The sequence below is a fragment of the Theropithecus gelada genome, chromosome 5, assembly GCF_003255815.1.
Source record: "Theropithecus gelada isolate Dixy chromosome 5, Tgel_1.0, whole genome shotgun sequence".
Classification (NCBI taxonomy): domain Eukaryota; kingdom Metazoa; phylum Chordata; class Mammalia; order Primates; family Cercopithecidae; genus Theropithecus; species Theropithecus gelada.
Genome location: NC_037672.1, coordinates 14,647,991 through 14,671,224, shown reverse-complemented (window position 1 = coordinate 14,671,224; position 23,234 = coordinate 14,647,991). Strand labels below are relative to the sequence as shown.

Below are 23,234 nucleotides of genomic sequence, written 5' to 3'. Positions count from 1 at the left end.
ATAAATGAAGAAAAGTATTGCACCTTTGAAATGCACCAAATGAATTGAGTTTGTAATTAAAAAAAATTTTTTCCCTCTCAGTCATTATCTTATATGCTTAGCATAGATTTGCAGCTCAGTAGTATATGGTGTTCCTAGAATGCAGCTGAAGACCTGGTATGTAGAGGAAATACGAGGGGTGGTGCTAGAAGACAGACATCTGTGGAATGATTCACATCTTCTCAAGTTAGGAGGATAGAGGCCTGCTTCATTAAGAAGCTGGGGGTAGGGTGGGGGTGGGGAGAACACTTAACAACATGGGGACCAGTCAGGGGAATCCCCTTATTTCTGTTTTGCATATGAGGAACACTAGAGCAGCCAGGTGAGGCTCTCTAGTTTAATAAAAATCATGGAAAGGGTCTTAATGAAGACTCTTAATAAGTGTTAATAGGGATTTTATCAGCTTATTTTGGTTGCAGTTTCCAATTTTTAAAAATGTTGAGGTAATCTTTCCCACCTTCCCAATCCTAATTCTTGTAGATTCATTAGTGTTGAACCAATGCTTTCTTGTGTCTCAATTCTTTGTATATGCATTCTTTTCAGATGTATTAAACAAACAAAAACCCTCCACAAGCCAGCCTGAGGGTTGTTATTTTCCCTCTGTCTCTTACTTTTCAGATACTGAGGAGTGGGAACTTAACTCTTGATAACATCAATTTCTAACAAACTTTGAGATAAAATTTTAAAGCTTTATTATTTTTATTTTATTTTCTGGCATTTAGTTTGAGATAATATTTGGCCCTCTATATGTTCAGGTTTGTGCTTTCTCCCCTACATTTGACACTTCCCTTAAATACCAAGTAGGTCCATAATAATTCTTAGTGAAGCAGTGTTCTGGAAGCTCACTGCTCATGGTGGAAGGAAATGTTAGTGTACCTTTAATCCATAGATCATTGGAAAGCAGCTCCTTTCCCAAGGTTTCTGCATCAGTGGTTCTCAAACTTGGCTGCTTACTGGAGTGCGCTTGAACAATGTGATTTTTAAGTTTTCCAGGCTTTCTAAAATGTAGCCAAGTTTGGGAACCACCACACGTAGGTGGTTATCTCAAACTACTTCTATCAGAATACAGACTGTGTGCTGTGAATCTGAATATGGGATACATTTTCTTTAGGTAGCAAGAATGGTTTATTTACCTTTAGGACATTATACTGATCTGCTTGAGAATCTTAGAAACTAAGAACCCTTAAAATCAGTTAAGGTTGATACACTGTGGTGTCATTTTGATAGTTCTCTGCATGGAGTCATGTTTGGCATGATTTGCATACTGTGCTAGAATTAAGCTGGGTTGGTTGAGAAGGGGTTAGGAAGAGGCAGATGTAAGCTTCAACAGTTCTAACCAAGAAATGCATCTTATTTATTCCTCGTTGACCATACTAGGGAGAGATACCTGGATCATGTGATACCCTGGAAAGCAGAGACATAGGTATCCTTAGTGTAGTCAGGGGCATATAGGTCCTTAACTATTGCTATATCTTTGTCCTAAAGCAATGCTTGACATGATATGGCTCTAGAAATAGTCATTGGATGGGTGTATTATTTTATAAATGAGTAAGTGAAATAAAGCAGGTCATACAATGAATTATCCATGTATCAGAAGAACAAGGATGACAAGGGGATTGATTGAAGCTAACGTTTTCTTAAATATTTTCAAATTGATTTCTGCGTGTCAGAAGAACTTGGGTAGCAAATGGATGCAGCTTAGGTTTTCCATTTAAATATTGTTTTCTGTTTGACTTAACAAACTTGTTTATAGTCGTGACTTAGAAGGTGAGTGATATTCTCCAGGGAGTATGATTTAGAGGCTGGAAAGGGTTATAGAAAAGTCCTTACAGGCTTAGTTTGTGTCCGAATTTACAGCATTTAATACAATGTTAATATCTTATTGCTATTTGTAAGTGTTTTACTGAACATCTTAGAAATCGGTCTTATAGTTTGTTAAAGTGATGTTCTTCAAGCTGGACTTCATGCCACAAGGGGAGTGCATTCTAAGGGGGAAGAAAAGGATTGTGGTTTGAAAGAACAATTGTAGTATTTCCTTCATTCTGAGGTGTATTTTTCTCACATTTTCATATTGTAATCAGGATACCTCTTAACATTGGTGTACATTTAATGTAGTAGTACTTTTTCTCCTTTTATCCTGCAAGTTGTCACTAAATTTGTGCTATCATAATTGTTACCTTCATAGAATGCATAAAATAGTGGTACTTCTTAAAAAAAAAACATACAATAAATTATTGTTCACTATAGTCACCCTACAATGCTATAGAAAACTAAAACTAAAACTTATTTCTCCTATCTATATATAATTTTGTATTCATTGATCCACCTCTATCTCCCTACCCTTCTCAGCTTCTAGTAACCACTGTTCTACTCTCTACTTCTCTGAGATCAGCTTCTTTAGCTCCCACATGTAAGTGAGAATATATGAAACTTGTCTTTCTGTGCCTGGCTTATATCATTTAACATAATGTCCTCCAGGCTCATCCATGTTGCCACCAATGATAGGATTTTATTCTCTTCTATGGCTGCATACTATTGTCTATATATACCACATTTTCTTTATCTCTTCATCTGTTGATAGACACTTAGGTGGATTCCATAGCTTCATTATTATAAATGAAACTGCAGTAAAGATGGGAGTGCAGGTATCTCTTTGACATATGATTTTATTTTCTTTGGATATAGGTCCAGTAGTGAGATTACTGGATCATATGGTAGTTCTATTTTTAGCCTGTTAAGGAACTTCCATACTGCTTTCCATAATAGCTGTACTAATTTACATTCCTTCCTGTGTGAGAATTTTCTTTGTCGCTTATACACTGTTGGTGGGAATGTAAATTAGTTCAGCCACTGTGAAAATCACTTTGGAGATTTCTTAAAGAACTGTTAATAAAATCTGAACTACCATTCAACCCAGCAATCCCACTACTGGGTATACGCCCAAAGAAAAATAAATTGTTCTACCAAAAAAAAGACATGCACTTATATGTTCATTACAGCACTATTCACGATAGCAAAGACATGGAATCAACCTAGATGCCCATCAATGGCCGATTGGATAAAGAAAATGTGGTGGTGTGTATGTACCATGGAATACCATGCAGTCATAAAAAGAAGAATGAAGTCATGTCTTTTGCAGCAACAAGAATGCAGCTGGAAGCCATTATCCTAAGCAAGTTAACACAGAAACAGAAAACCAAATACTACAGTTTCTCACTTATAAGTGGGAGCTAAACATTGGGTACACATGGGCATAAACATGGCAATGCTAGGCACTGGGGAGTATAAGAGGAGGGAGAGAAGGAGGAAGGAAGGGTTGCAAAACCACATATTGGGTACTATGCTCACTACCTGGGAGATGGGTTCAGTCATACTCTGAAACCTCATCATCATGCAACGTACCCTTGTAACAGACCTGCACATGTACCCTCTGAATCTAAAGTAAAAGCTGAATTTTTTTAAAGTTTTATTTTATCTGCATTCTTGCTAGCTTTGTTATTTTTTCCTCTTTTTGATAATAGTCACTCTAGCTGGCGTGAGATAATCTCTCACTGATTTTGATTTGCATTTCCCTAATCATTAGTCACACAGAGCACTGTTTCAAATACTTAGTGGCCATTTTATGTCTTCTTTAGAGAAACATCTGTTCAGATCAATGGCCAATTTTAAAAATCAGATTATTTGACTTTTTGCTGTTTAAGTTTCTTGTATATTCTAGATATTAATTCCTTGTCAGAGAAATCGTTTGCAAAGATTTTATCCCATTCTGTAGTTTGTCACATTACTCTGCTGACTGTTTCCTTTGCTGCACAGAAATGTTTAGTTTGACGTAATCCCATTAGTCTATTTTTGCCTTTGTTGACTGTGTTTTGGAGGTCTTATCCAGAAAATCTTTGCTCAGAACATTTCCCTTACATTTTCTCTTAGTAGTTTCATTTGGGGCCCTACATTTAAGTCTTTGATTTCATTCGTTTTGAGTTACTTTTTGTATATTATGATAGATGGGGCTCCAGTTTCATTCTTCTGCATAGTTTCATTCTTCTGCATATGAATATCCAGTTTCCCCAGCAACATTTACTAAAAAGCGTGTCCTTTCTTCAGTTTATACTCTTAGTGCTGTTGTAGAAAATCAGTAGGCCATAAATATGTGAATTTATTTCTGGGTTCTCTATTCTGTTCCATTGGTTTACGTGTCTGCTTTAATGCCAACACAATGCTGTTTACTATAGCATTATAGTATATTTTAAAGTAAAATAGTGTGATCCCTCCAGTTCTTTTTGCTCAGAATTGCATTGGCTTGGCCAGGAGCAGTGACTCATGCCTGTAATACCAGCACTTTGGGAGGCTGAGGCAGGTGGATCACTTGAGGTCAGGAGTTTGAGACCAGCCTGGCCAACATGGTGAAACCCTATCTCTACTAAAAATAGGGCATGGTAGTGCATGCCTGTAATTCTAGCTACTGAGGTGGCTGAAGCAGGAGAATTGCTTGAACCCGGGAGACAGAGATTGCAGTGAGATGAGATCATGCAACTGCACTCCAACCTGGGTGACAGAGGGAGACTGTCTCAAAAATAAAATGAAATAAAATAAAACAAACAATTGCTTTGGCTATTTGGGGTCTTTTATGGTTCCTAACAAATTTAAGAGGTTTTTTTTTTTCCATTTCTGTGAAAAATACCATTGAAAATTCGATAGGGATTGCATTGAATCTGTAGATTGCTTTGGGTAGTATGGAATCTTAACAGTATTGATTTTTCCAAGCCATGAACATGGGATATCTATCCAATTTTTATGTCCTCTTCAATTTCTTTTATTAGTGTTCTGTAGTCTAGAGATCTTTCACCTCTTTGGTTAAATTTACTCCTAGGTGGGTTTTTTTTTTGGGGGGGTAGCTATTATAAGTGGGGTTCCTTTTACAGATAGTTTATTATTGGTATATAGAAATGCTACTGATTTTTGTATGTTGATTTTGTATCTCACAACTTTACTGAATTTGTATATCAATTCTAAGAGTTTTTGGGTGGAGTCTTTCGATTTTTCTATATATAAGAGAATGTCATCTGCAAACATGGTCAATTTGACTTATTCCTTCCAAATTTGGATGTCTTTATTTCTTTCTGTTGCCTAATTGCTCTGGCTAGAACTTCCAGTACTACGTGGAATAAGAGTAGTGAGGGTAAGCATTCTTGTCTTCTTCCAGTTTCAGAGAAAAAACTTCCAACATTTCCCTGTTCGGTACAATGTTAGTTGTGGATTTGTCACATATGGCCTTTATTAAGATAAAGTGTGTTTCTTCTTCTAAACCTAATTGTTTGAGAGTTTTTATCAGGGAGGGATGTTGAATTTTATCAACTGTTTTTCTGCATCTATTGTGGTGATCATGATTTTTATCCTTTATTCTGTTGATGGGATGTATTATGTTTATTGATTTGCATATGTTGAACCAATCTTGCATCCCTGGAATAAATCCCACCTGGTTTTAGTAAATAATCTTATGAATGTGCTGTTGGATTCAGTTTGCTAGTATTTTGTGGAGGAACTTTCCATTTATGCTTATCAGGGATACTGGCCTGCAATATTATTTTTTTGTTGTTGTATCCTTGTCTGGTTTTGTATCAGGTTAATTCTGGCCTTATAGAATGAGTTTGGAAGAATTCTCTTCCCTTCAATTTTCTGGAATTGTTTGAGAAGAATTGGTAGTTATTTTTTAAATTTTGGTATAATCCAGCAGTAAAGCCATCCAGTTGTGAGTTGTTTTTTTTTTTTTTTTAATTGGGAAACATTTTATTGTTATTTAATAAATATTATTATTGAGGTTCCTCCTTGTTATTGCTGTGTTTGGATTTTGTATTTCTTCCTGGTTCAATCTTGGTAGATTGTAGGTGCCCAGAAATTTATCCATCTCCTCTGGGTTTTCCAGTTTATTGGTGTTCATAATAGTCTCTTATGCTCTTTTATATTTTTGTGGTATCAATTGTAACATCTCCTTTTTCATTTATTTGGTTCTTCCCTCTTTTCTCTTAGTCTAGGTAATGCTTAGTCAATTTTTTTTTTAAAAACAACTTTTCATTTTGTTGATCTTTTGTATTACTTTTCCAACCTATTTCATTTATTTCTGTTCTGATCTTTATTATTTACTTCCTTCTACTAATTTGGAGTTTGGGGGTGTTGCTGTTGTTGTTGTTTTGCTTTGTAGTTTCCTGAGGTTCACTGTCGTTTGTTTTAAATCTTTCTACTTTTTTGATGTAGGCAATCATTACTATGAATTTTCCTCCTAGTACTACTTTTACTGTATTCCATAGATTTTGGTACGTTGTGTATCCATTTTTATTTGGTAGGCATGTTTTCATCATTTTTCAGTAAGTTTTTTTATTTTTCTTAATTTCTTCATTGACCCATTGGTCATTCTGGAGTATGTTGCTTAATTTCCAAGTATTTGTACAAAAAAAAACCCTAATTTTTAAAGATGGGCAAAAGATTTGAACACATACTTCAAAAAGCCTATGAGATGATCCTCAGCATCATTAGTCATGGGGGAAATGCAAACTACAACCACCATAAAATAACATTATAAATTTTTAGATGGCTAAGATGTAAAAGTCTGACAATACCAAATGTTAACAAGGACATAGAACAACCAGAATATCCACACGCTGATCCTACACATGTAAAACTATACAATTGCCTTATAAAATGGTTTGATGGTTTCTCAAAAAGTTAATCAACTTATCTACCATATGGCTCAGCTATTCTATTTCTGGGTGTTCACTCAGGAGAAATAAAACTGTATGTGTAAGAATTAAAGAAAGAGGAAAGAAACACGAAAGGTAGCTTGCCAGTTAAGACAGGTTTATTTTAGAGAAAACCCGTAAGGAGTGCTTGGCCGAGCTAGGTAAGAGGCACACTCTCTTACAGACTAAGAGTTTTTAAGGATTTAGGACGGGAGAGTTTATTAGAAGCTTGGACTGCTTTTGTGTTTTTTGTTGTGCTTATCTGGGAGGGAGAGTTGTGTGTCTGTTTTTATACATTTTCTGTAGCTGCAGGCATACCCCCCGAGTCTGCTTTTCACTTCCCTATTTTAGTGCACCTGAAGGGAAAAGAATGTGTTTATTAATGCCCACTGTCTTACTGGGGCCCACTGTATGAGGGTGAAGTTTGGCAGTTACCCAAGAGATTTTTCTCCCACCTCCCTCTGTGCCTGAGCTGTTTTATCTGTGTTTTACTGTTTGCTCTTTCTGGCTACTTGTAGTTAGAAGAGAAGTGATTTCCTTGAGATGCATGAGGCTAAAAATGGAGCTGGAACTTAAAGTGGCAGTGTTTGTCCGATGACAGTGCTCCTGCTCTGTCAGTATGTCCATACAATAACTTGTACACTAATGTTCAATGAACCTATATTCATTGTATCCAAAAAGTGAATACAAGCCAAATGTCTATCAACAGGTAAATAGATAAACAAATTGTGATATATACACACAATATACTCAAAAGTAAAAAGAAACAAGCTATTAATACATACAACAACATGGATGAATCACAAAAACATCATGACAAAGACATACAACTCAGACACAAAAGAGTACATGATATATATTCCATTTATATAAACTTCTTAAAAATGTAAATTTATCTCCAGTAACAGAAAGCAGACATGTTCTACTGGATATCAAAGCATTAGTAATTTAAACAACGTGGCAGTGGTATAGCAACAAACAGACCATAAAACAGATTGGAGAGTCCAGAAATAAACTGACATACATAAAGAAACACAAGATGCAGTGGAAGTGACATCCGAAAGCCCTCGATAAAGGATGGATTATTTGATTAACAGTACTCACACAACTGACTATCCATCTGGGGGAAAATGAAATGGGCTTCCTAATTTCACCACACACAGAAAAATTCCAAGTGGATCAAAGATCTAACTATGAAAAGCAAACATTTAACATTTTTAGAATATATATAACCCTTTTGTGATCTCACATTAAAGAAATCAGTTCTTAAATAAGATACAAAAGGCACAACCATAAAAGAAAACATAAATTTGATCATATTTAAATCTTTAGTAAATAAGGGACATGATAAATATAGAGTCAAGAGTTAAGCCATAGACTGGGAGACTATATTTGCAATCCACATAACTGACAGAAGATTATCCTGAACGTGTAAAGAGACAATTCAACATAAGAACAAGCAAAAGACAGAAACAGGCTTTTCACAGAATGACCTGAATGACAAATAAACACATAAAAAGATAATTACTTGTGTTAATCATCAGGGAATTAAAAAGATAAAACAACAAGGAAATGGGCTTTTTTTTTTTTCTTTGAGAATTCCAAATGATAACGAGGATGAATAGCAATGAGGACCTTACACCGCTTTTGTGAAAATAAAGTGATATAACAAATTTGGTGACCATTTGGCCATATGCAATGTGGCAGATGCAGTTGGTTCCCTCACTCCAGAAGATTTCTTTTACCCTTCTTTCCTATTGGCAAAGCATGTCTCCTATTATGATTCAAAATATCAAATTCTCACTTCTTAAGCCTCTTTTATAGCTTTGGGTAACCATGTGGCTCGATTCTGGCCAGTGAAATTTAAGGAGAAGCCTAGAGAAGGTTGAAAGAGGGCTGCTGGGAAATATGTTATTCAAGAGACTTGAAACGGGGGTGTGCTCTTGCCCCCCTCCCTGCCCTCTGTTCCAGGTATATGAGGGCATAATGCAGCCATCTTGTGACAAGAAGCTGAAAGCCACTCAAGGGAGATGGAAGAGTGGAAGGAAAGAGCCTCGGCGATCACTGTGCTGCTGAACCGACCCTATGACCACCCCACTTCTGGATGTCTTGTTATGTGTGTCAACATTTTAAAGTGGCCAGGCTCTATGGCTCATGCCTGTAATCCCAGCACTTCGGGAGGCCAAGGTGGGAGGATTGCTTGAGGCCAGGGGTTTGAGACCAGCCTGGGCAACACAGTCAGACCTCATCTCTATAAAACATTTGTTTAAAATTTAAAATATATTTTAAACCTTTTCAGTTAGTGTTCTGTTAGTTGCAGCCAAAAGCATGTTAATTAGTATACCTGTTGTTATTCATTGAATTTTACCACCCTCCAAAGGATGTTGAAATCCTAACCCCCAGTACCTCAGAATATGACCTAATTTGGAAGTAAGATTACAGATGATCAAGTTAAAAGGAGATCATTAGGGTGAACCCTAATCCTATATGACTGGGTCCTTATAAAAAGGGGAAATTTGGGCATTGAGACAAACACAAACAGAGAGAAGACAATATGAAGACACTGGGACAACACCATCAACAAGACAAGGTATGCCTGAGGTTACTAGAAGCTTGGAAGAGGGCATGATGCAGATTCTCTCTCACAGCCTTCAGAAGGCACTGACCCTCCTGACTTGATTTTAGACTTCCAGCCTCCAGAACTGTGAGACAGTACACTGCTATTGTTGAAGCCACCCAGCTTGCAGTACTTTATCACGGCAGCTGCAGCACACTAGCATACCCAGTAAAGGTGAAGATGGCACACCTCACAACCTTAGTCATTCTACCTTAGTCATTCTATTAAACACACTGGGAAAAAATCATATGCACAAGTAGACATGTATGCTTTAGCATTGTTCATGCCCACAAAAACTGACAAAAAAGATAAAAGACTAATTAATAAATAGATAATAATAAATAAGTGAGTAGTATGGTCATTCAATAGGATACCATATAGCACTTAAAATTGATGAACTAGAGTTTATATGTTAGCAGGGGTAAATCTCAAAAGTGATGTCATTAAAATCCCAACAATATATTGTTAGCTGGAAAAGTAAAGTTCACTCTACAGGGCAAGAACACATAGTAAATGCAAATAAAGATTAAACTGAGGTAACTCCCTTATCAGACCGGCAAAAATCAGAACATTTGAAGATACTCTATGTAGCATGGGTACGGGGAAATAGGAGTTCTCATTACCTCAAGAAGATAATTGCCTTGTGAAGAGAAGTTTGACAATTTTTTCAAAACTGCAAGCAGCATATGCTTTAACTTAGCAATTCTACTTCCAGAATTCTATCTTATACACAGATCCACGTATGTATACATACAGAAAGATTTCATTGCAGCATTGTCGGTAATGTTGCCAAAGGCTTAAAACAATCTAAATGTTCATAGATACAAGTCTAAAGTACAGTAAATTTGTAAAGTGGAATCTATATAATTATTAGAATGAAACAAAGCTACTCTGATCATCAAAATACATTGTAGAATGAAAAAAAGTAAGACATGGAAGAGATACTATGTGTGGAAAAATACATGGATATATGCTTATATATGCAGAGAATATTTCTAAAAAGATACAAGAGAAGCAAGTAGCATTATTTGCCTCTTTGAGAGGAGACAAGGAAATTGGGGGAAGGAGTATTTTGATTTTATTTGTAACGTTATTTCTTTAAAAACTAGGAAAAAGATGTAAAACAAATATGGCAAATTTTTATTGTCTGTTAACTCTGTGTGGTGGGTAAATGGGTATTTGTATTACTATTCCATGAACATTTCAGTGTATTTAAAATGTTAATAATTTAACATTTTTAATTTTAAAAAGGAAAAATTGAGAGGAGATATTGACTGAGAAGCACTGAAGGAGGATATGAAGATATTGAAGGAGGAAAACGAGTTCCCTCAAGTAGGAAAAATGAAGAAAGCCAGACCTGGGAAATACAAAGTGTGCAGTTTTCAGAGATAAATAAATTAATATGTTCAGCTCCTAGGGTTCAAAAGTACCTTTGAAAAAATTTTATCTGGAAGTATTAACACATAAAAGCAAGTCCCCAAAACGTGAACAATGAACCAAATCTTAAGATTTTTTTGTGTGTGGTTTTAAATCTCTCTCAGTTTCAACAAGGTGTTTTCAGTCCTTTTTTGCCTTTGAAGAATTCCCATGGAGATTTAATTACTCCCAACTTAGACACTGCTAGAGATAATTTAACTCATATACTATCTCTCTTAGGAACCAAGATAATCAATGAAGCAGTTTTATTCATAATTTCACAATATTTCATCTATCAACTGCCAAAGTCACAAATAATTTTAAAATATTTGCTTGACAGTCATAAGAGAAAATGAACATTTGGACAATATCAAGGCAAATATGGATCATAACCAGGGAAAATATGCCCTAGGAAATTTATAATGTCTCTTCAAATCAAACTTAGCTAATTGCTTCAAAACATCCAAAGACTAAAAATGTAGAATAACTGTCCACAATGTGGATGCACCATGTTTGATATATTCCAACAGGGAGTAGACAACTGAGCTTAGCAGTTTTTAAAAATATCACGTAAGAGAAAAAAAATTAATTATATCTATAAGACTACTTATGTTGAGGCCATCCATTTAAGCAGGTATATATCTTCCTTTTGTGGATCTCTTTATTTATTTTTTTAAATTGTGGGTTTCTCCACTATTTAGAATTCTACTTTGAGGCTTAAGAGATTTTACATTCTTTTCTATACTTCTGTATTCATCCAAATGTTCTTCAATGGGCATGTTTTACTTTTATAATTTTTTAAAAAGAAGAGTTATTAGATGGAACAAGAATGTTAGCACCTTGCTACATTTATTCTTTAAATTTCTGACCTCAATTTTCACCTTTTGGTATTTAAATACAAGATTCTTATCCTCTTTTTCCAGAATAGACATTTGCTGGTAATATTTTGCTGAAAAAAGATAATCTCCTATTCCCTACTAAGATCAGCCACAAAAATCTGTGAATATAACCATTCCTCCCCTTTCAGCCCCTTTCTGTGAAATACACACACACACACGAAACTAATTCTTGATTTCACCTATTGTTGAGTTTCCTGTTTTTTTCTCAGCATCTTACATCCATTTTTTTCCACCACCCCCTTATTTAAGAAAACTGTCTTGGTGGTTTTCTGACCTGATCTATTTTTAAGAGTTTCCTTTAATGGTAAGAATAATACCTAGCCAATTCTAAATGTACTTATTGCCTCAAAAATTCAACTGATACCTATTTAACTGACTCACTACACTAATCAACACTATTCATTCCCTCTATAAAAGCAAGTTTTCTATCTTCTACACAGCTAATAAACTACTCTTTTGCACACCTGAGAATTTTTGTTTCTATCTACTTTGTTATTTATTTACCTGTTTATAAACATGTTCATGCTTGTGGTTTTTACTTATATAATTTAATTAAATTGTGCACAAAACTGAGTAAGTAGAAAAAGAAAAACCATTTCTTTTCTATGAAAACTAAGTTGCATGTTTTGGAAAACATCCAGCCACTACTTCACTTGTATTGCTGTTCTCCTGGCCAGCAAAACCTCTTGCAAGAGTTATCTATGCGCAACAGTCTCTAATTCCTCTCTCTTCTCATTTGTTTTTTTCTTGAATTTGTTCCACATAGGCTTTCATCACTACCACTCCTCCCAACCTGACCTTGTCAAGTCACCAATCCATTGGTCAATTTCCAATCTTCATCTTACTCGGCCAATCAGAATCACTTGAATGAGCTGATTATACCCCCTCTTTCTGAAATGTTTTCTTTCCTTGTGTCTGCATACACTGTTGACTTCCAGATTTATATCTCCAGCCCAGACCTCTCTCCAGGACCCCCATATTCATATGAACCAGTCTTCTGATCAACATCTCCACTAAAACAGTAGTCTCCCTTATCTGCCAGGGTTATGTTCCGAGCCCCTCAGTGATGCCTGAAACTGCAGATAGTACATATAAACCCTGTGTATATGTACTGCTTTTTCAATCAGATAACTGAGATGGATACTAAGCAAGTAACAGGCAGGTAAAATACGCAGCATGGATATGCTGGACAAAGGGATGATTCACATCCAGGGCAGAAGAGAGTGGGACATCATGAGATTTCATCACACTAACTCAGAAGAGGGCTCAATTTAAAACTTATGACTTGTTTATTTCTGGAATATTCCATTTAATATTTTCACATCATGGCTGGCCATGGATAACTGAAACTGCAGAAAGTGAAACCCTAGATAAGGGAGGGTTACTGAATGTGGAAAACCGAGCTGCTGCTTCCTTCCCAACTTGCTTTACCACAGTCTTTCTCTTTCTGATAAATGGAAATTCATTTTTTTCAGCACCTCTGCCCCAAAATCTTGGAAGCATTGTTGTTTCTTCTTTTTCTCTCACATTCCATATATTAGCCCACGGCAAATCACATGGGATCTACTTTCAAAACATATCCAGAATCCACCCACTTCTCAGCATCATCCATCACCATTCAAGCCAAAATCACCTCTTATCTGAATTACTAAAGAGCTTCCAAATGGCTTCCAGGCTGATGTTCTTGTCCTGCTACCACCTGTTCTCAATGCAGCAGACAGAGAGATCCTTTAATTAAGGTACCAGACACTGGTACATAGTATTTTGACTATACATCATTACCGGGATAAGTCCTGTATCCCAAGGACCAAAAGAAACACAGAGAAAACTTACATCTTTCAGTAGACATTTCATTAGCAATAGTATATATACACATATGTATATATAAAACAATTATATACAACATATATATGGGAAGTAAATACATAATTACATTAATGTCATTGGGAACTAAGATTTTCAGTGTAAAGGAGAAACAAGCATAAAATTAAAATGTTAAATAAAAACTCTGTGCCCTTTACTTTGAAATGAAATTATCAATATGAGCTCATAATTTGTCTCTTTCTCGAAATGGATGTATTTTCTAGCATTGGATACTAAAAAAAAATCAGAAAGTTATGAAAAACACAGTAGCAAGCAGAAGTACTGGAGAGAGGTCTGGGCTAGAAATATAAATTTGGAAGTCAACAGTGTGTATAGACTCAAGGGAAGAAAACATTTCAGAAAGAGGGGGTGTAATCAGCTCGTTCAAGTGATTCTGATTGGCCAAGCTCTCAGTCAACAGATAATGAAGGGAATAGAGGAGGATTTTTAAATAACACCACAAGGATGTAATTGGCCAAACCCAGAAGGTGGGAAATTCTACAAGATGAATTGCCCACTCTGTTTAATAAATTAATATGCATTCTTAAATGGGGGAGGGAAATGGTTGTAAATTAAAGGAAATGTAAGATACATTTATTTTTAATGCAATGTGCAAATCTTGATTAGAACAAATCAGTTATAAAACTACATTTTAAAGAAAATCATGGAAAATTAAACATGATCAATATTGTTTGATATGAAAAATTAGTTGTGTCAGGTAGGAGGATGGTATGATAGTCGTGTTTTTTAATGTTCGTTTTAGAGATACAGACGAAAGATTTACAGACTGAAAGAATTAGAGATACAGACTGAAAGATTTACAGACAAAATTATATAAACCCTGGAATTTGCTTTAAAGTACACTTTTTAAAAAATGGGTAAATAGGTGAAATAAGAACAGCAGAATGTTGATAGTTGTTGAAGCTGGGTAATGGGTAAGTAGGGGTTAATTGTATTATTAGCCCCAGTTTTACATATCTTTGAAATTTTCCATAAGAGAAAATTTTTCCAAACACACTGGCTGGCTTGCTGCTTTTCAGGGCCTTTGTACATGCTGTTCCTTTTACCTAGGATGTTCTCCCCAGATATTTCTATGTTTTGCTCGCCTTCTTTCTTTAGGTCTTTGCTAAAATGCCACCTTCCAGTAAAGCCTTCTGTCTTAGTCTCTGTCTGTTGCTTATAGCAGAATACCTGAAGCTGGGTAATTTATTTTAAAAATGAATTTATTCCTTAAAGTTATGGAGGCCAAAATATCCAGGGTTTAGGGGGCACATCTGATGACAACCTTCTTGCTTACCAGAACTGTGCAGAGTCCTGAGGCAGGGCAGGGCATCACACGGTGAGGAGGGTAAGCATCCTAGCTCAAGTCCCTTTTCGTCTCCTTGTAAAGCCTGCCATTTCATTCCAATGATAACCCAATCCATTAACCCATTAGCATATTAATCAGCATTCCATGAATGGATTAATCCAATCATGAGGCAGATCTCTCATGACCCAATCACCTCCTAAAGGGCCAATCTCTCATCCTGCCACTTTTGGGATTACATTTCAACATGAGTTTTGGAGGGGACAAACGTGCAAACCATAGCATCTTCTTTATTTTACTACCATACCTAAAAAAGAAATCCCCAAAGTTTATCACTTTTTATCGCTCTGAGAAACTAACCACTTTTAAATCTACTCAGTGCCTCAAAATGTTCTTTGATCTGAGTTTATCATCTTGCAAATTCCTTCATAAATGGGTAAATTGTAAACACCACACAGTACTCTTTTTAACACTTTCCACCATCTGCCATACGATATATTTTTCTGTTTCACTTAATGTCTGTCTCCCCTACTAGAATACAATTTCCATGTGAGCAAGAATTTCATCTGTTTTGTTTAGTGCTATATCTCCAGGATCTAAAAGAGTTTCTGGGGCATCATAGGAGCTCAATACATATTTATTGAATAAATATGTTACAAAAATACCTAAAACATGGAAATAAGGCAAAAAGATGGGCAGGCATGTCTTTTCAGAGTCACACTGGGGCACTGTTTGCCAGGTTTACCAAGAACTATTTAATTATCTGGCAAAACATATATTTGTCTTTTCTATTTACCATTGATTAATAACTCAAACCTTATGAAGTTAGATGGTAACTTGGAGATCTTTTCTGTTAAGGATGCAAATAATTTCTGTCTGATAAAAAAGAAATCCCCAAAGTTTATGGCTTTTTATTGCCCCGAGAAACATTAACCAGTTTTATATCTACTCAGTGCCTCAAAATATTCTTTGAACTAAGTTTGTCATTTTGCTGATTCTTTCATAAATGAGTAAATAAATCTTTGATGTGTGTTGATTCTGCATACTATGAAAGCCATGCTCTTAACTTTTTGAAAACCGATTTTAAATTGTGATGAGCTGGGCAAACTCAGCTGTTATTCTTGCCTATTTATTATTTGAGGTCCTGATTCTGAGGTGTCTGTTTACACAGCACACACCTACCCCCTTGCAACAAGTCTGTTCTTCATCAGCAGAGGACACTTGGATGCACCCCACCTCCCATCAGATTCATCCAAGCTAAGCAGCCCCAGGCCCCTGACTCTCTTCATCTGGCTCCTCATCCTGCCGCCCCTCTGTTTGGAGACCTGCATTCATGTGTCAGTCACTTTTTTTAAAGTAAGCTCCCAGGACTCAAGGTGCATGGAATGATGATGGGATCTTCCTGGGGGCGGATAATGTGTTAGGTTTCCCTGTCTCGGATGACAAACAACATGATTCTAACCTAGAATCACAAAGAAATGTCACCTCTCAGAGCAACGCCAACCAACTGGTAGCGTCTCCATGGTGCGCTGGGTGGAAGATTCTTAGGCTGACTCAGGCTCATCCAACATGTTCTGAACAATCAGCAATGCCCATCATGGGCACAGTATTAGGAGTGCCAGGTGCATGCTGCATACTTTCTGACCCAGCTCTAAGAAGTTATTGTTAAACACGTGAGATCAAATATAGGAGATCCGTCAGAGTGGTGGGAGAAGCTATGGGAAAGAAGCAGACCTTTTGAAAGGTCAGAAGGCTCTGCAAAGCTTCTGGAGAGGATAAGCTGAAGGCAGCTATTCTCTTACCCTGAGGCAGAGGGCGAGGAGTAGGTACAAGGGAATGTAGGGGGTTTGTCTACATAAGCTTGTTTACTTCTGGAAACCGACCTTTGGTCACCCTTGGGCGAGACTGCTCCCTGCAAGGGGGAACAACCATGTTAATTACCCACAGACTGGGTTGGCTCCAGGTTTTCGGCATTAGGTCTGTACTGAATAAAAGCGAGCAGCATCAGGCAGTCCCCTAGCCGCTCTTTCACTGCATATCTGTGTCTGAGTATTCCTTTCATCTGTCGCTCAGTCAGGGTCTGCAGGACAGACCCGGCAAACATACCACAAGGAACACGTCCTGGCAACCAGGAGAGGACATGGCATTCTGCTGCTTTACCTGCAGAGATTCGTAATCATTCCTGAAGTACAAAGACAAGGCGTTGTGGCTCCCTAAAAGGAGGCCAGTGACCCTGAAGCCTCAGGACTCACCTTTGAGGTCTACAGAACAAGGAGCAGACACCCTGTCCCTGCAAGTATCCCTGTTGAGAGGAGACAAAGTGCTAGCAGCCCTCCCTCTCAGCGCCTCCTCGGCCTCGGCGTCCACTCTGGCGGCGCTTGAGCCCTTCAGCCCGCCACGCGTGGAAGCCCCTCTCTGGGCTGGCTGAGGCGGAAGCTGCCTCCCTCTGCTTGTGGGGAAGTGTGGAAGGAGAGGCGCAGGTGGGAACCAGGGCTGCGCACGGCGCTCGCGGGCCAGTGCAAGTTCCGACGGGCGCGGGTGCGCGCGCAGGCTCGGCGGGCCCCGCACACGGAGCGGCCGGGCCAGCCCAGGACAGTGAGGGGCTTAGCATCCGGGGCAGCAGCTGCGGAGGTTGCGCCAGGTCCCCCAGCAGTGCCGGCCCGCCGGCGCCGCACTCAAATTGTCGCAGGGCCTTAGTTGCCTCCCGGCGGGGCAGGGCTTGGGAACTGCAGCCAGCCATGTCTGAGCTCCTCCTGCTGTGGTGGGCTCCCCCTGTGGTGGGCTCCCCACGAGGCCTGAGCTTCCGGCGGGCGCTGCCCGCTGCTCAGTGGCGCCGGGTCCCATCAACAGCCCAAGGGGTGAGGAGTGCAGGCGTGACTTGGGACTGGCGGCAGCTCCGCCTGCAGCCCCAGTGGAGGATCCACTGGGTGAAGCCAGATGGGCTCCTGAACCAGATGGGGACTTGGAGAACTTTTATATCTAGCTGGAGGATTGTATGTGCACCAATCAGCACTCTGTGTCTAGCTCAGGGTTTGTAAATACACCAATCAGCACTCTGTGTCTAGCTCAAGGTTTATAAATACACCAATTGGTACTCTGTATCTAGCTAATTCTGTATCTAGCTAACTAGCACTCTGTGACTCTGTGTCCAGCTCAAGGATTGTAAATGTACCAATCAGCACTCTGTCAAAATGGAGCAATCAGCTCTCTGTAAATTAGACCAATCAGCTCTCTGTAAAATGGACCAATCAGCAGGATGTGGGTGGGGCCAGATAAGGGAATAAAAGCAGGCTACCCCCCCCCCCCCCCAACCCACCAGCCCAGTCCAGGTCAACCCGGTTGAGTCCTCATGCAGGCTGTGGGAGGTTTGTTCTTGTGCTCTTTGCAATAAATCTTGCTGTTGCTCAATGTTTGGGTCAACTCTACTTTTATGAGTTGTAGCACTCACCGTGAGGGTCTGCAACTTCACTCCTGAAGCCAGCGAGACCAGGAACCCACCGGGAATAACGAACAACTCCAGGCATGCTGCCTTTAAGAACTGTAACACTCACCCTGACGGTCTGCAGCTTCACCCCTGACAGCGAGACCACAAACCCACCAGAAGGAAGAAGCTCCAGACACATCTGAAGGTCTGAAGGAACAAACTGTAGACACACCATATTTAAGAACTGTAACACTCACTGCGAGGGTCCTTGGCTTCATTCTTGAAGTCACTGAGACCAAGAACCCACCGATTCCGGACACACTGTGCTCAAAGGGGCTCAACATTAAATAGCAACCAAACACCACCATGGCAATTGGAGGAAAAGACCCTGGAAGAAAGGAAAAGCTGTTTCCTGCTTTTTGAAAAATGAGCCCCACATTTTCATTCTGCACTAGGCTCCATAAATTGCATAGCCAGCCGGACTAGAGCACGTCACCAAGTTACTTCATCTCTCTCAGGGTCCATTTCCCCAACCCTAAAATGTGGTTCCTGGGACTTTCCTGACAGGATTAGGAGAAAGTTTGAAAAGAACCAACTATGTAGTTTCAGTACATTGCAGACAACCCGTAAACATTGCTTCTCAACTTTTTTCCCTCCAAAATATCTAAACTGACATTTGGCAGCTGTTTTTCAAGAGTCCTAAGACAAAGAGAAAAGGAGGAAGCAGAGAAGCCATGAGTGTTCATTGTGATTTAAAAAAAAAAAGAAAGAAAGAAAGAAATGTTCTCCAGGCTAAACACCACCACTTTCTGCAGCTATTATGACACCAGAACAAGGAGCAAGTGTGTGTCTTGAGCAGTGGGTTCCACTGACCTTCCTGGGAACAATGTCTGAAGCAAAACACGAGGCCAAAAGGCACAGAAATAGGTATTTTCTTCTCCCTGTCCTGAAATCTCTGTTGTTTCCCACTCAGCTTTTTCATCCACTTTGGGGGCTTCCAAATAGCTTTTGCTTCTAGAAGATTCTATTCCCTGATACTCTAGTGGTAGCACCCTAAGCCCCTAGAATCAGCTAATTTGCATAAGTACTCCACCTTTCCTTCCACAACTGAGGCTTATGGTCTCACTTCCCCGTTTGTAACCACAGCAGCACCCAGGCCCCACACCTCGAAGGCCTTCCCCTTCCACATTCAATCTGTCCCAGGTGCACCTGCGATTTTTTTTTTTTTTTTTTAAGATAGAGTCTTGCTCTGTCACCCAGGCTGGAATGCAGTGGTATGATCTTGGCTTACTGCAACCTCCACCTCCCAGGTTCAAGCGATTCTCCTGCCTCAGCCTCCTGAGTAGGTGGGACTACAGGTGCACACAACCATGCCTGGCTAATGTTTGTATTTTTAGTAAAGACTGGGTTTTACCATGTTTGCCAGGATGGTCTCAATCTCCTGACCTCGTGATCAACCTGCCTCGGCCTCCCAAAGTGCTGGAATTACAGGTGCGAGCCCCCGTGCCTGGCCTGCACCTAAGATTCTTAGAACCCCAGAACAAAAGGTAGGACTGAAGGAAGCCTTCAATCATAACACTAAGCATTGAGAAGCACAGGTGAGCATGATGCTTTCCAGTGCTCTAATGAATCTCATGGTCTCAGTGGGGACACTGATGTTGAGCACGTGGCCATTCCATCACTCCAGGGGGCAAACATGCTGGAATTCTGTCCTGTGCAAAATGGTCACCCTCATACTCTCTTGTGTGCTGAGAAGGTCCAGGTGTGGACAGGCCAAGATGAAGTTCACACTCTCTCACCAGCAGAATCCTCCCCAAGATCCCAAAAGGGATCTAAGACTGTGTGTGTGTGTGTGTGTGTGTGTGTGTGTGTGTGTGTGAATATTATCTAAAATATATAAAAAGCTCCCACAAGAAGAAATAAATAAGCAGCTCAATAGAAAGTATCAAGTATCTGGACAGGAAAATCACAGAAAAAAATATAAGTGGCAAATAAACATTCACAAGATGTTTAGACTCACTGATACTGAGGGAACAATTAGATGCTTTTTTTTCTCTTACGTAAAAAAGTTGAAAATATTCAGCATTGAAGAGATTGTGGGAAAGCATCCCCTCTGATAGACTGATGATGGGAGAGTAAAATGGCACAACTATTTTGGAGGATATTTGGAATACCTGGAATTTGGAAAAATCAAAACTTAAAATAAGCCTAATTCTCCCTTTTACTCAGCAATTTCATCACTAGAGATCTATCCTACAGAAATACTCCCATATGTACACACAATATATGTATGAAGATTTTCATTACATCGTGTTTCTCCCAACTAAGGTGAAAATTTCGTGAGCGAGAACTTTGTCATTCACTAGTGTCATCAGCAGCTAGATCACTGCCTGGAACAGAGTGTGTGCTCAACAGATACTTGTTGGATGAGTGGGATTGAAAAATTGGAGATAAGCTAATTTCCTGTCAATAGGAAATGGTTACATCTAGTTTATGAAATACTATGGGCTGTTAAAAGAAATGAGATAAATCTATATGTATTCACATTGAAAGATCTTCAAGACCAGTGTTAGTTTCCTTTTCCAGTGTTAGTTTCCTTTTTTTTTTTTTTTTTCCGGCATGAGGTTGCTTTCTGACATTACCATTTCATTTTGGATTTCACTTCATACTTTACAATGCAGCCTGGAGGAACGCCTCAACTTCTAGTTTCTCTCTCCGTTAAGTATCTAATTACGTGTAAATAGAACAACTAACGGGACGCTGGGAATCCCAGAAGGCGAACATTTTGCAACCGGAACCAGTTGCGTGTGCTCGGAGAAGCGAGGGAGGTCTTTTCCCTCATTTCCTGGGATTGCTTAAATGCGGGATTTTGCTATCACAAGCACACAACCTAAAGTAGCAGCTCCCCCCTTCCCGGCTTGTTCTGTTTTACAAGAAACGAAAATGAGTCCTGCCTGTGAAAGCAAGCCCTGGGAATCAAATCTAAAAAGCAGTTCCTTTTAGGAGAGGTTAGTAGCTGGGAAGAAGCATGGCAAAATTGGAAGGTCCCATGTGGTGGTTTTTTCCCGAGGTTTGTACAGATTCACCGAGTTGCTGCGCCTTATCATATAAGTAATGTCTCACTTTTTAGAAGCTGACATTGTTTTGTTAATTACTTCTCTGGTCACATGTATTTCAGCCCGCGCAAAAAGAATCGGAATGCTGTTTTATGTAAATGAATAAAACTAACTTCCGTGGGTTAGCCCTTCTACACCCTCCTCTCCGACCACAGGCTTTGCAAGCCACAATCAAGTGTCCTCTGCAACCGTCCTGGCACTTTCGGGTCAGAGACAGAGGGCGGAAACCGCAGAAAAAGTTGAAAATGTCAGCGACCGCCTGCGTCTGCGTGTTATTTTCTGTCCCTAAAGCGGTGAAGTGGGGCTGAGCGTGCCGAGGGTGGGCTGCAGCCCGGCGAGGGGCTGGGCTCAGGGCACCTTGCCCAGAAGGCAGGCATCGGTGCCAGGTGTTCACCGGCTACGCAGCAGAGCCACCGAGCAGCGCCCCCCTCCCCCCCGTGGGCACGCTCGATGCCAAGGTCAGCTGCTCCTGCAAGCGGCCCGCGGAGCCCCGAGCCCGGGACTCCCTACTCAGCACCACCCGGCGGGCTCTCGGCTGACCCGCCACGGAACATGCTCGGTTCCGGGCGATCTGGGCGCCTCCCCCGCGCGCCGGGCCCTGCTGTCCCCGCAGTGCCCACCGGTGGGCATTAGTCGCCAACCCACCTCATCTCAGGATGGACTTCAGTGTACTTGACGCATCGTGCCAGGACGGTCTCAGGAAAGCGGCTGGTTGTGCCCGACCCGCTCCACTGCTGGCGCCACCTCGGGAGGACCACCGCGACCACCGCGACCACCCCGACGAGGATCAGGAGGACCAGGAGACAGACGCCAAGACAGACTTGGGCTCTCCTAGAGAGCCGGCAGCAGGGTTTGTCCCCGGACACCGGGCTGAACTCGCAGTTGGCCATAGGACTCCAGGTGGGGTCGGTTGGGCGAAGATGAGGCCGGCGTGAGGCTAGGCAGCAAGAGAGAGGCTGGCTGGGTTCTGAAACTGCACCTCCCCTTCTCTTTCACTTGCCTTTTCTCTGTTTCCCTTCCCACCCCCAACCCCTTGCCTCAGAGTTCAGTCGCTGGTTACACCAATAAGAGTTTAAAAGACCAAGGCTCCTGTGCAGTGACCCACCCACTCCACCTCTAGGGAGAAATAGCCACCTTAATCCTCTGCAGATGTGGTAAGAGGGCAGCCAGTACATCCTTATACTCCCTCCCCTAACTCCCTTCATCAACTGGGCACTTTACACCTGAGCCACATTTGCTTCCTGGAACGCATGAGGGCGGGCTGCCCGCTTCTATACCTGTGTGCACACAATGCCCTCTGCCTGGAAAAGGGTGTCGTCGTAGGTCTTCTTCTTAACTCTGACAAATGCCTGGTCAACCACCTTTAAAGACTCAAGACTCAAGTCTGACTCCTTCTCTCAAGTGGCATCAGTGGCTAAGCTCCGGGTTCAAATGTAGTTCATCTGGGATGACATGGGGCAAGTTACCCAACTCCGTACTTCAGATGTAAAGCCAGGATGGTAGCAGTACCTACTTCATGAGATTGTTACGAGAATTAAGTGAGTTAATATCTACAACGTGTTTAGCATAATACCTGGCACATGGTAATCACCCATTAAGTATAAGTTTTTCCTACCAGCTCCATGGAGTTGCTCAGAGATGCAGTTTTATAGTCCATGAAATGTGTTTGAAGCAGGGTCTGGCACACAGTAATACTGCACTCTGTGGGAGTTTAATAAATAATAAAGTGGCTTTTCTTGCCTCTTCTTTGTTAAGACAACATCTGTGACATTCAAGCAGAGATCTAAGTAATGTGAGCTATCAAGTTACCCAACTCCCTTGGG

At 40.1% G+C, this 23,234-nt stretch overlaps 1 protein-coding gene across 1 annotated transcript in view; it reads right to left on the bottom strand.

The window, feature by feature from the left end:
* Positions 1-22,451, bottom strand: part of CD38 (CD38 molecule) — a 70,457-nt gene extending 48,006 nt beyond the window's left edge. Inside the window, exon 1 of the mRNA XM_025384988.1 lies at positions 22,057-22,451. Coding sequence (XP_025240773.1) covers positions 22,057-22,301 — 245 coding nt within the window. The 5' untranslated portion in view covers positions 22,302-22,451. The remainder of the gene's footprint in view (positions 1-22,056) is intronic.
* Between the last annotated feature and the right edge of the window lie 783 nt (positions 22,452-23,234).